The sequence below is a fragment of the Oncorhynchus tshawytscha genome, unplaced genomic scaffold, assembly GCF_018296145.1.
Source record: "Oncorhynchus tshawytscha isolate Ot180627B unplaced genomic scaffold, Otsh_v2.0 Un_contig_7912_pilon_pilon, whole genome shotgun sequence".
Classification (NCBI taxonomy): domain Eukaryota; kingdom Metazoa; phylum Chordata; class Actinopteri; order Salmoniformes; family Salmonidae; genus Oncorhynchus; species Oncorhynchus tshawytscha.
Genome location: NW_024608802.1, coordinates 42,501 through 55,000, shown reverse-complemented (window position 1 = coordinate 55,000; position 12,500 = coordinate 42,501). Strand labels below are relative to the sequence as shown.

At 46.4% G+C, this 12,500-nt stretch overlaps 1 protein-coding gene across 1 annotated transcript in view; it reads right to left on the bottom strand.

The window, feature by feature from the left end:
- Positions 1–12,500, bottom strand: part of LOC121843834 (DNA-directed RNA polymerase I subunit RPA49-like) — a 34,678-nt gene that overhangs the window by 11,331 nt on the left and 10,847 nt on the right. Inside the window, exon 6 of the mRNA XM_042313699.1 lies at positions 152–262. Coding sequence (XP_042169633.1) covers positions 152–262 — 111 coding nt within the window. The remainder of the gene's footprint in view (positions 1–151; positions 263–12,500) is intronic.

Here is a 12,500-nt window from a genome sequence, read left to right as displayed (position 1 = left end):
CACACACACACACATTAACCTGGTCACACACACACACACACATTAACCTGGTCACACACACACACACACATTAACCTGGTCACACACATTAACCTGGTCACACACACACAGTTTAACCTGGAGTCACACACACAGTCCAGGTGAAGGATACTGTCGTCAAACAGGTAGACGTGTTGAGGTGTGTCGGCGTCGGGGTAGCAGGGAGGAAGGTAATGAGACACTTCAGACTGGGACTCTGCCTGAACAACCTCCTGCTGAAGGGCTGGAGAAACATTCCCTGTGTTACAGCTGTGTGTTACTGTACAGGTGTGTGTTACTGTACAGGTGTGTGTGTGTGTGTGTTACTGTACAGGTGTGTGTGTGTGTGTGTTACTGTACAGGTGTGTGTGTGTGTGTGACTGTACAGGTGTGTGTGTGTGTGTTACTGTACAGGTGTGTGTGTGTGTGTGTTACTGTACAGGTGTGTGTGTGTGACTGTACAGGTGTGTGTGTGTGTGTGTGACTGTACAGGTGTGTGTGTGTGTGTGTGACTGTACAGGTGTGTGTGTGTGTGTGTGACTGTACAGGTGTGTGTGTGTGTGTGTGACTGTACAGGTGTGTGTGTGTGTGTGTGACTGTACAGGTGTGTGTGTGTGTGTGTGACTGTACAGGTGTGTGTGTGTGTGTGTGACTGTACAGGTGTGTGTGTGTGTGTGTGTGTGTGTGTGTGTGTGTGTGTGTGTGTGACTGTACAGGTGTGTGTGTGTGTGTGTGTGTGTGTGTGTGTGTGACTGTACAGGTGTGTGTGTGTGTGTGTGTGTGTGACTGTACAGGTGTGTGTGTGTGTGTGTGTGTGTGTGTGTGTGACTGTACAGGTGTGTGTGTGTGTGACTGTGTGTGTGTGTGTGTGTGGTGTGTGTGTGTGTGTGTGTGTGTGACTGTACAGGTGTGTGTGTGTGTGTGTGTGTGTGTGTGTTACTGTACAGTGTGTGTGTGTGTGTGTGTGTTACTGTACAGGTGTGTGTGTGTGTGTTACTGTGTGTGTGTGTGTACTGTACAGGTGTGTGTGTGTGTGTGTGTTACTGTACAGGTGTGTGTGTGTGTGTGTTACTGTACAGGTGTGTGTGTGTGTGTGTGTTACTGTACAGGTGTGTGTGTGTGTGTGTGTGTGTGTGTGTGTGTGTGTGTGTGTGTGTGTTACTGTACAGGTGTGTGTGTGTGTGTGTGTGTTACTGTACAGGTGTGTGTGTGTGTGTTACTGTACAGGTGTGTGTGTGTGTGTGTGTGTACTGTACAGGTGTGTGTGTGTTACTGTACAGGTGTGTGTGTGTGTGTGTGTTACTGTACAGGTGTGTGTGTGTGTGTGTGTTACTGTACAGGTGTGTGTGTGTGTGTGTGTGTTACTGTACAGGTGTGTGTGTGTGTGTGTGGTGTGTGTGTGTGTGTTACTGTACAGGTGTGTGTGTGTGTGTGTTACTGTACAGGTGTGTGTGTGTGTGTTACTGTACAGGTGTGTGTGTGTGTGTGTGTACAGGTGTGTGTGTGTGTGTGTTACTGTACAGGTGTGTGTGTGTGTGTGTGTTACTGTACAGGTGTGTGTGTGTGTGTGTACTGTACAGGTGTGTGTGTGTGTGTGTTTACTGTACAGGTGTGTGTGTGTGTGTTACTGTACAGGTGTGTGTGTGTGTGTGTGTTACTGTACAGGTGTGTGTGTGTGTGTGTTACTGTACAGGTGTGTGTGTGTGTGTGTGTTACTGTACAGGTGTGTGTGTGTGTGTGTTACTGTACAGGTGTGTGTGTGTGTGTGTGTTACTGTACAGGTGTGTGTGTGTGTGTGTGTTACTGTACAGGTGTGTGTGTGTGTGTGTGTTACTGTACGTGTGTGTGTGTGTGTGTACAGTGTGTGTGTGTGTGTTACTGTACAGGTGTGTGTGTGTGTGTGTACTGTACAGGTGTGTGTGTGTGTGTGTGTGTTACTGTACAGGTGTGTGTGTGTGTGTGTGTTACTGTACAGGTGTGTGTGTTTACTGTACAGGTGTGTGTGTGTGTGTTACTGTACAGGTGTGTGTGTGTGTGTGTTACTGTACAGGTGTGTGTGTGTGTGTGTTACTGTACAGGTGTGTGTGTGTGTGTGTGTTACTGTACAGGTGTGTGTGTGTGTGTGTGTACTGTACAGGTGTGTGTGTGTGTGTGTTACTGTACAGGTGTGTGTGTGTGTGTGTGTTACTGTACAGGTGTGTGTGTGTGTGTGTGTTTACTGTACAGGTGTGTGTGTGTGTGTGTGTGTTACTGTACAGGTGTGTGTGTGTGTGTTACTGTACAGGTGTGTGTGTGTGTGTGTTACTGTACAGGTGTGTGTGTGTGTGTGTGTACTGTACAGGTGTGTGTGTGTGTGTGTGTTACTGTACAGGTGTGTGTGTGTGTGTGTGTTTACTGTACAGGTGTGTGTGTGTGTGTGTGTTTACTGTACAGGTGTGTGTGTGTGTGTGTGTTACTGTACAGGTGTGTGTGTGTGTGTGTGTTACTGTACAGGTGTGTGTGTGTGTGTGTGTTACTGTACAGGTGTGTGTGTGTGTGTGTTACTGTACAGGTGTGTGTGTGTGTGTGTGTGTTACTGTACAGGTGTGTGTGTGTGTGTGTGTTTACTGTACAGGTGTGTGTGTGTGTGTGTTACTGTACAGGTGTGTGTGTGTGTGTGTGTTACTGTACAGGTGTGTGTGTGTGTGTGTGTTACTGTACAGGTGTGTGTGTGTGTTACTGTACAGGTGTGTGTGTGTGTGTGTTACTGTACAGGTGTGTGTGTGTGTTACTGTACAGGTGTGTGTGTGTGTGTGTTACTGTACAGGTGTGTGTGTGTGTGTGTGTTACTGTACAGGTGTGTGTGTGTGTGTGTGTTACTGTACAGGTGTGTGTGTGTGTGTGTGTGTTACTGTACAGGTGTGTGTGTGTGTGGTGTGTGTGTGTGTGTGTTACTGTACAGGTGTGTGTGTGTGTGTGTGTTACTGTACAGGTGTGTGTGTGTGTGTGTGTTTACTGTACAGGTGTGTGTGTGTGTGTGTTACTGTACAGGTGTGTGTGTGTGTGTGTGTTACTGTACAGGTGTGTGTGTGTGTGTGTGTGTTACTGTACAGGTGTGTGTGTGTGTGTGTGTTACTGTACAGGTGTGTGTGTGTGTGTGTGTTTACTGTACAGGTGTGTGTGTGTGTGTGTGTTACTGTACAGGTGTGTGTGTGTGTGTGTGTTTACTGTACAGGTGGTGTGTGTGTGTGTGTGTGTGTTACTGTACAGGTGTGTGTGTGTGTGTGTGTGTTACTGTACAGGTGTGTGTGTGTGTGTGTGTGTTACTGTACAGGTGTGTGTGTGTGTGTGTTACTGTACAGGTGTGTGTGTGTACAGGTGTGTGTGTACTGTACAGGTGTGTGTGTGTGTGTGTTACTGTACAGGTGTGTGTGTGTGTGTGTGTTACTGTACAGGTGTGTGTGTGTGTGTTACTGTACAGGTGTGTGTGTGTGTTACTGTACAGGTGTGTGTGTGTGTGTGTTACTGTACAGGTGTGTGTGTGTGTTTACTGTACAGGTGTGTGTGTGTGTGTGTTACTGTACAGGTGTGTGTGTGTGTGTGTGTGTTGTTACTGTACAGGTGTGTGTGTGTGTGTGTGTGTTACTGTACAGGTGTGTGTGTGTGTGTTACTGTACAGGTGTGTGTGTGTGTGTTACTGTACAGGTGTGTGTGTGTGTGTACTGTACAGGTGTGTGTGTGTGTGTGTGTTACTGTACAGGTGTGTGTGTGTGTGTTACTGTACAGGTGTGTGTGTGTGTGTGTGTACAGGTGTGTGTGTGTGTGTGTGTTACTGTACAGGTGTGTGTGTGTGTGTGTTACTGTACAGGTGTGTGTGTGTGTGTTGTTACTGTACAGGTGTGTGTGTGTGTGTGTGTTACTGTACAGGTGTGTGTGTGTGTGTGTGTTACTGTACAGGTGTGTGTGTGTGTGTGTGTTACTGTACAGGTGTGTGTGTGTGTGTGTGTTACTGTACAGGTGTGTGTGTGTGTGTGTGTTACTGTACAGGTGTGTGTGTGTGTGTGTGTTACTGTACAGGTGTGTGTGTGTGTGTGTGTTACTGTACAGGTGTGTGTGTGTGTGTGTGTTACTGTACAGGTGTGTGTGTGTGTGTGTGTTACTGTACAGGTGTGTGTGTGTGTGTGTGTTACTGTACAGGTGTGTGTGTGTGTGTGTGTGTGTTACTGTACAGGTGTGTGTGTGTGTGTGTGTGTTTACTGTACAGGTGTGTGTGTGTGTGTGTGTGTGTTACTGTACAGGTGTGTGTGTGTGTGTGTGTGTGTTACTGTACAGGTGTGTGTGTGTGTGTGTGTGTTACTGTACAGGTGTGTGTGTGTGTGTGTGTGTTACTGTACAGGTGTGTGTGTGTGTGTGTGTGTGTGTTACTGTACAGGTGTGTGTGTGTGTGTGTGTGTGTTACTGTACAGGTGTGTGTGTGTGTGTGTGTGTGTTACTGTACAGGTGTGTGTGTGTGTGTTACTGTACAGGTGTGTGTGTGTGTGTGTGTGTGTTACTGTACAGGTGTGTGTGTGTGTGTGTGTGTTACTGTACAGGTGTGTGTGTGTGTGTGTGTGTGTTTACTGTACAGGTGTGTGTGTGTGTGTGTGTTACTGTACAGGTGTGTGTGTGTGTGTGTGTGTGTTACTGTACAGGTGTGTGTGTGTGTGTGTGTGTTACTGTACAGGTGTGTGTGTGTGTGTGTGTGTGTTACTGTACAGGTGTGTGTGTGTGTTACTGTGGTGTGTGTGTGTGTGTGTGTGTTACTGTGTGTGTGTGTGTGTGTGTGTGTGTGTGTGTGTGTTACTGTACAGGTGTGTGTGTGTGTGTGTGTGTGTGTTACTGTACAGGTGTGTGTGTGTGTGTGTGTGTGTGTGTGTGTGTGTGTGTTACTGTACAGGTGTGTGTGTGTGTGTGTGTGTTACTGTACAGGTGTGTGTGTGTGTGTGTGTGTTACTGTACAGGTGTGTGTGTGTGTGTTACTGTACAGGTGTGTGTGTGTGTGTGTTACTGTACAGGTGTGTGTGTGTGTGTGTTACTGTACAGGTGTGTGTGTGTGTGTGTTACTGTACAGGTGTGTGTGTGTGTTACTGTACAGGTGTGTGTGTGTGTGTTTACTGTACAGGTGTGTGTGTGTGTGTGTTTACTGTACAGGTGTGTGTGTGTGTGTGTTTACTGTACAGGTGTGTGTGTGTGTGTGTGTTTACTGTACAGGTGTGTGTGTGTGTGTGTGTGTTACTGTACAGGTGTGTGTGTGTGTGTGTGTGTTACTGTACAGGTGTGTGTGTGTGTGTTACTGTACAGGTGTGTGTGTGTGTGTTTACTGTACAGGTGTGTGTGTGTGTGTTACTGTACAGGTGTGTGTGTGTGTGTTACTGTACAGGTGTGTGTGTGTGTGTTACTGTACAGGTGTGTGTGTGTGTGTTACTGTACAGGTGTGTGTGTGTGTGTTACTGTACAGGTGTGTGTGTGTGTGTGTGTTACTGTACAGGTGTGTGTGTGTGTGTGTTACTGTACAGGTGTGTGTGTGTGTGTGTGTTACTGTACAGGTGTGTGTGTGTGTGTGTGTTACTGTACAGGTGTGTGTGTGTGTGTGTGTTACTGTACAGGTGTGTGTGTGTGTTACTGTACAGGTGTGTGTGTGTGTTACTGTACAGGTGTGTGTGTGTGTGTGTGTTACTGTACAGGTGTGTGTGTGTGTGTGTGTTACTGTACAGGTGTGTGTGTGTGTGTGTGTTACTGTACAGGTGTGTGTGTGTGTGTGTGTTACTGTACAGGTGTGTGTGTGTGTGTGTGTTACTGTACAGGTGTGTGTGTGTGTGTGTGTACAGGTGTGTGTGTGTGTGTGTGTTACTGTACAGGTGTGTGTGTGTGTGTGTGTGTTACTGTACAGGTGTGTGTGTGTGTGTGTGTGTTTACTGTACAGGTGTGTGTGTGTGTGTGTGTGTTACTGTACAGGTGTGTGTGTGTGTGTGTGTGTGTTACTGTACAGGTGTGTGTGTGTGTGTGTTACTGTACAGGTGTGTGTGTGTGTTACTGTACAGGTGTGTGTGTGTGTGTGTGTTACTGTACAGGTGTGTGTGTGTGTGTGTGTTACTGTACAGGTGTGTGTGTGTGTGTGTTACTGTACAGGTGTGTGTGTGTGTGTGTGTTACTGTACAGGTGTGTGTGTGTGTGTGTTACTGTACAGGTGTGTGTGTGTGTGTGTGTTACTGTACAGGTGTGTGTGTGTGTGTGTGTTACTGTACAGGTGTGTGTGTGTGTGTGTGTTACTGTACAGGTGTGTGTGTGTGTGTGTGTTACTGTACAGGTGTGTGTGTGTGTGTGTGTTACTGTACAGGTGTGTGTGTGTGTGTGTGTTACTGTACAGGTGTGTGTGTGTGTGTGTGTTACTGTACAGGTGTGTGTGTGTGTGTGTGTTACTGTACAGGTGTGTGTGTGTGTGTGTGTGTGTTACTGTACAGGTGTGTGTGTGTGTGTGTGTGTTACTGTACAGGTGTGTGTGTGTGTGTGTGTTTACTGTACAGGTGTGTGTGTGTGTGTGTGTTACTGTACAGGTGTGTGTGTGTGTGTGTGTGTGTGTGTGTGTGTGTGTGTGTGTGTGTGTGTGTTACTGTACAGGTGTGTGTGTGTGTGTGTGTGTACTGTACAGGTGTGTGTGTGTGTGTGTGTGTGTGTGTGTGTACTGTACAGGTGTGTGTGTGTGTGTGTGTGTACTGTACAGGTGTGTGTGTGTGTGTGTGTGTGTGTGTGTGTGTGTGTGTGTGTGTGTGTGTTACTGTACAGGTGTGTGTGTGTGTGTGTGTGTGTTACTGTACAGGTGTGTGTGTGTGTGTGTTACTGTACAGGTGTGTGTGTGTGTGTGTGTGTGTTACTGTACAGGTGTGTGTGTGTGTGTGTGTGTGTTACTGTACAGGTGTGTGTGTGTTACTGTACAGGTGTGTGTGTGTGTGTGTTACTGTACAGGTGTGTGTGTGTGTGTGTGTTACTGTACAGGTGTGTGTGTGTGTGTGTGTTACTGTACAGGTGTGTGTGTGTGTGTTTTACTGTACAGGTGTGTGTGTGTGTGTGTGTTACTGTACAGGTGTGTGTGTGTGTGTGTGTTACTGTACAGGTGTGTGTGTGTGTGTGTGTTACTGTACAGGTGTGTGTGTGTGTGTGTGTTACTGTACAGGTGTGTGTGTGTGTGTGTGTTACTGTACAGGTGTGTGTGTGTGTGTGTGTTACTGTACAGGTGTGTGTGTGTGTGTGTGTTACTGTACAGGTGTGTGTGTGTGTGTGTGTTACTGTACAGGTGTGTGTGTGTGTGTGTGTTTACTGTACAGGTGTGTGTGTGTGTGTGTGTTACTGTACAGGTGTGTGTGTGTGTGTGTTACTGTACAGGTGTGTGTGTGTGTGTGTGTTACTGTACAGGTGTGTGTGTGTGTGTGTGTTACTGTACAGGTGTGTGTGTGTGTGTGTGTTACTGTACAGGTGTGTGTGTGTGTGTGTGTTACTGTACAGGTGTGTGTGTGTGTGTGTGTTACTGTACAGGTGTGTGTGTGTGTGTGTGTTACTGTACAGGTGTGTGTGTGTGTGTGTGTTACTGTACAGGTGTGTGTGTGTGTGTGTGTTACTGTACAGGTGTGTGTGTGTGTGTGTGTTACTGTACAGGTGTGTGTGTGTGTGTTACTGTACAGGTGTGTGTGTGTGTGTGTGTTACTGTACAGGTGTGTGTGTGTGTTACTGTACAGGTGTGTGTGTGTGTGTGTTTACTGTACAGGTGTGTGTGTGTGTGTGTGTTACTGTACAGGTGTGTGTGTGTGTGTGTTACTGTACAGGTGTGTGTGTGTGTGTGTGTTACTGTACAGGTGTGTGTGTGTGTGTGTGTTACTGTACAGGTGTGTGTGTGTGTGTGTGTTACTGTACAGGTGTGTGTGTGTGTGTGTGTTACTGTACAGGTGTGTGTGTGTGTGTTACTGTACAGGTGTGTGTGTGTGTGTGTTACTGTACAGGTGTGTGTGTGTGTGTGTGTTACTGTACAGGTGTGTGTGTGTGTGTGTGTGTTACTGTACAGGTGTGTGTGTGTGTGTGTTGTTACTGTACAGGTGTGTGTGTGTGTGTGTTACTGTACAGGTGTGTGTGTGTGTTACTGTACAGGTGTGTGTGTGTGTTACTGTACAGGTGTGTGTGTTACTGTACAGGTGTGTGTGTGTGTGTGTTACTGTACAGGTGTGTGTGTGTGTGTGTTACTGTACAGGTGTGTGTGTGTGTGTGTTACTGTACAGGTGTGTGTGTGTGTGTGTTACTGTACAGGTGTGTGTGTGTGTGTGTGTTACTGTACAGGTGTGTGTGTGTGTGTGTTTACTGTACAGGTGTGTGTGTGTGTGTGTGTTACTGTACAGGTGTGTGTGTGTGTGTGTTACTGTACAGGTGTGTGTGTGTGTGTGTGTTACTGTACAGGTGTGTGTGTGTGTGTGTGTTACTGTACAGGTGTGTGTGTGTGTGTGTTACTGTACAGGTGTGTGTGTGTGTGTGTTTACTGTACAGGTGTGTGTGTGTGTGTGTGTTACTGTACAGGTGTGTGTGTGTGTGTGTTTACTGTACAGGTGTGTGTGTGTGTGTTACTGTACAGGTGTGTGTGTGTGTGTGTTTACTGTACAGGTGTGTGTGTGTGTGTGTTACTGTACAGGTGTGTGTGTGTGTGTGTTACTGTACAGGTGTGTGTGTGTGTGTGTTACTGTACAGGTGTGTGTGTGTGTGTTTACTGTACAGGTGTGTGTGTGTGTGTGTGTACTGTACAGGTGTGTGTGTGTGTGTGTTACTGTACAGGTGTGTGTGTGTGTGTGTGTGTGTGTGTGTGTGTTACTGTACAGGTGTGTGTGTTACTGTACAGGTGTGTGTGTGTGTGTGTGTTTACTGTACAGGTGTGTGTGTGTGTGTGTTACTGTACAGGTGTGTGTGTGTGTGTGTGTGTTACTGTACAGGTGTGTATGTGTGTGTGTGTTACTGTACAGGTGTGTGTGTGTGTGTGTTACTGTACAGGTGTGTGTGTGTGTGTGTGTTACTGTACAGGTGTGTGTGTGTGTGTGTGTGTTACTGTACAGGTGTGTGTGTGTGTGTGTGTTACTGTACAGGTGTGTGTGTGTGTGTTACTGTACAGGTGTGTGTGTGTGTGTGTGTTACTGTACAGGTGTGTGTGTGTGTGTGTTACTGTACAGGTGTGTGTGTGTGTGTGTGTTACTGTACAGGTGTGTGTGTTACTGTACAGGTGTGTGTGTGTGTGTGTTACTGTACAGGTGTGTGTGTGTGTGTGTTACTGTACAGGTGTGTGTGTGTGTGTGTGTACTGTACAGGTGTGTGTGTGTGTGTGTGTTACTGTACAGGTGTGTGTGTGTGTGTGTTACTGTACAGGTGTGTGTGTGTGTGTGTTACTGTACAGGTGTGTGTGTGTGTGTGTTACTGTACAGGTGTGTGTGTGTGTGTGTTACTGTACAGGTGTGTGTGTGTGTGTGTGTACTGTACAGGTGTGTGTGTGTGTGTTACTGTACAGGTGTGTGTGTGTGTGTGTTACTGTACAGGTGTGTGTGTGTGTGTGTTACTGTACAGGTGTGTGTGTGTGTGTGTTACTGTACAGGTGTGTGTGTGTGTGTTACTGTACAGGTGTGTGTGTGTGTGTGTGTTACTGTACAGGTGTGTGTGTGTGTGTGTGTGTTACTGTACAGGTGTGTGTGTGTGTGTGTGTTACTGTACAGGTGTGTGTGTGTGTGTGTTACTGTACAGGTGTGTGTGTGTGTGTGTTACTGTACAGGTGTGTGTGTGTGTGTGTTACTGTACAGGTGTGTGTGTGTGTGTGTTACTGTACAGGTGTGTGTGTGTGTGTGTTACTGTACAGGTGTGTGTGTGTGTGTGTGTTACTGTACAGGTGTGTGTGTGTGTGTGTTACTGTACAGGTGTGTGTGTGTGTGTGTTACTGTACAGGTGTGTGTGTGTGTGTGTTACTGTACAGGTGTGTGTGTGTGTGTGTTACTGTACAGGTGTGTGTGTGTTACTGTACAGGTGTGTGTGTGTTACTGTACAGGTGTGTGTGTGTGTGTGTTACTGTACAGGTGTGTGTGTGTTACTGTACAGGTGTGTGTGTGTTACTGTACAGGTGTGTGTGTGTGTGTGTGTGTGTGTGTGTGTGTGTGTGTGTGTGTGTTACTGTACAGGTGTGTGTGTGTTACTGTACAGGTGTGTGTGTGTGTGTGTGTGTTACTGTACAGGTGTGTGTGTGTGTTACTGTACAGGTGTGTGTGTGTGTGTGTGTGTTACTGTACAGGTGTGTGTGTGTTACTGTACAGGTGTGTGTGTGTGTGTGTGTGTGTGTTACTGTACAGGTGTGTGTGTGTGTTACTGTACAGGTGTGTGTGTGTATGTCTTCTGGTCTGACTGTGTCCTTCAGAAAGTATTCAGACCCCTTGACTTATTCCACATTTTGTTACATTACAGCCTTATTCTAAAATGGATTCAATTGTTTTTTCCCCCTCTCACCATAATGACATCACAATACCTCATAATGACATCACAGTACCCCATAATGACATCACAGTACCCCATAATGACATCACAGTACCCCATAATGACATCACAGTACCCCATAATGACATCACAGTACCCCATAATGACATCACAATAACCCCATAATACCAAGTAGCAGGTTTTCATCAAGGATCTGTACTTTACTCCGTTCATCTTTGTCCTCGATCCTGACTAGTCTCCCAGTCCGCTGAAAACCATCCCCACAGCATGATGCTGCCACCACCATGCTTCACCGTAGGGATGGTACCAGGTTTCCTCCAGATGTGACGCTTAGCATTAAGGCCAAAGAGTTCAATCTTGGTTTCATCAGACCAGAGAATCTTGTGTCTCATGGTCTGAGAGTCTTTAGGTGCCTTTTGGCAAACTCCAAGCGGGCTGTCATGTGCCTTTTACTGAGGAGTGGCTTCCGCCTGCCCACTCTACCATAAAGGCCTGATTGGTGGAGTGCTGCAGAGATGGGAGAACCTTCCGGAAGGACAACCATCTCCACAGAGGAACTCAGAGTGACCATTGGGTTCTTCTCCCCAGATTGATCAGTGTGGCCGGGCGTCCAGCTCTAGGTCTTGGTGGTTCCAAACTTCTTCCAGAATGATGGAGGCCACTGTGTTCTTGGGGACCTTCAATGCTGCAGAAATGTTTTGGTACCCTTCTCCAGATCTGTGCCTCGACACAATCCTGTCTCTGAGCTCTACAGACAATTCCTTCAGACCTCATGGCTTGGTTTTTGCTCTGTCAACTGTTGGACCTTATATAGACAGGTGTGGTTTTGGTTTTTACTCTGTCAACTGTTGGACCTCATATAGACAGGTGTGGTTTTGGTTTTTACTCTGTCAACTGTTGGACCTCATATGACAGGTGTGGTTTTGGTTTTTGCTCTGTCAACTGTTGGACCTCATATAGACAGGTGTGGTTTTGGTTTTTGCTCTGTCAACTGTTGGACCTCATATAGACAGGTGTGAGGGCCTTTCCAAATCCTTCCCAATCAATTGAATTTACCACAGGTGGACTCCATGTTGTAGAAACATCTCAAGGATGATCAATGGAAACAGGATGCACCTGAACTCAATTCAGAGTCTCAATACTTATTTCGGTTTATTTTTAATAAATATGCAAACATTTCTAAACCCATTTTCGCTTTGTCATTAAGGGGTATTGTGATGCCATTATGGGGTATTGTGATGTCATTATGGGGTATTGTGATGTCATTAAGGGGTGTTGTGATGTCATTATGGGGTATTGTGATGTCATTATGGGGTATTGTGATGCCATTATGGGGTATTGTGATGCCATTATGGGGTATTGTGATGTCATATTGTGATGTCATTAAGGGGTATTGTGATGTCATTAAGGGGTATTGTGATGTCATTAAGGGGTATTGTGATGTCATTAAGGGGTATTGTGTGTCGATTTGAGGATTAAAAAGGCTGTAACTTAACAAAATGTGGAGAAAGAGAAGGGGTCTGAATACTTCCCAAATGTACTGTAGGTGTGTGTGTGTGTGTGTGTGTGTAGGTATACAGGTGTGTGTGTGTGTGTGGTATACAGGTGTGTGTGTGTGTGTGTGTGTGTAGGTATACAGGTGTGTGTGTGTGTGTGTGTGTAGGTATACAGGTGTGTGTGTGTGTGTGTGTGTAGGTATACAGGTGTGTAGGTATACGTGTGTGTGTGTGTGTGTGTGTAGGTATACGTGTGTGTGTGTGTGTGTGTGTGTGTGTAGGTATACAGGTGTGTGTGTGTGTGTGTGTGTGTAGGTATACAGGTGTGTGTGTGTGTGTGTGTGTGTAGGTATACAGGTGTGTGTGTGTGTGTGTGTGTGTGTGTAGGTATACAGGTGTGTGTGTGTGTGTGTAGGTATACAGGTGTGTGTGTGTGTGTGTGTGTAGGTATACAGGTGTGTGTGTGTGTGT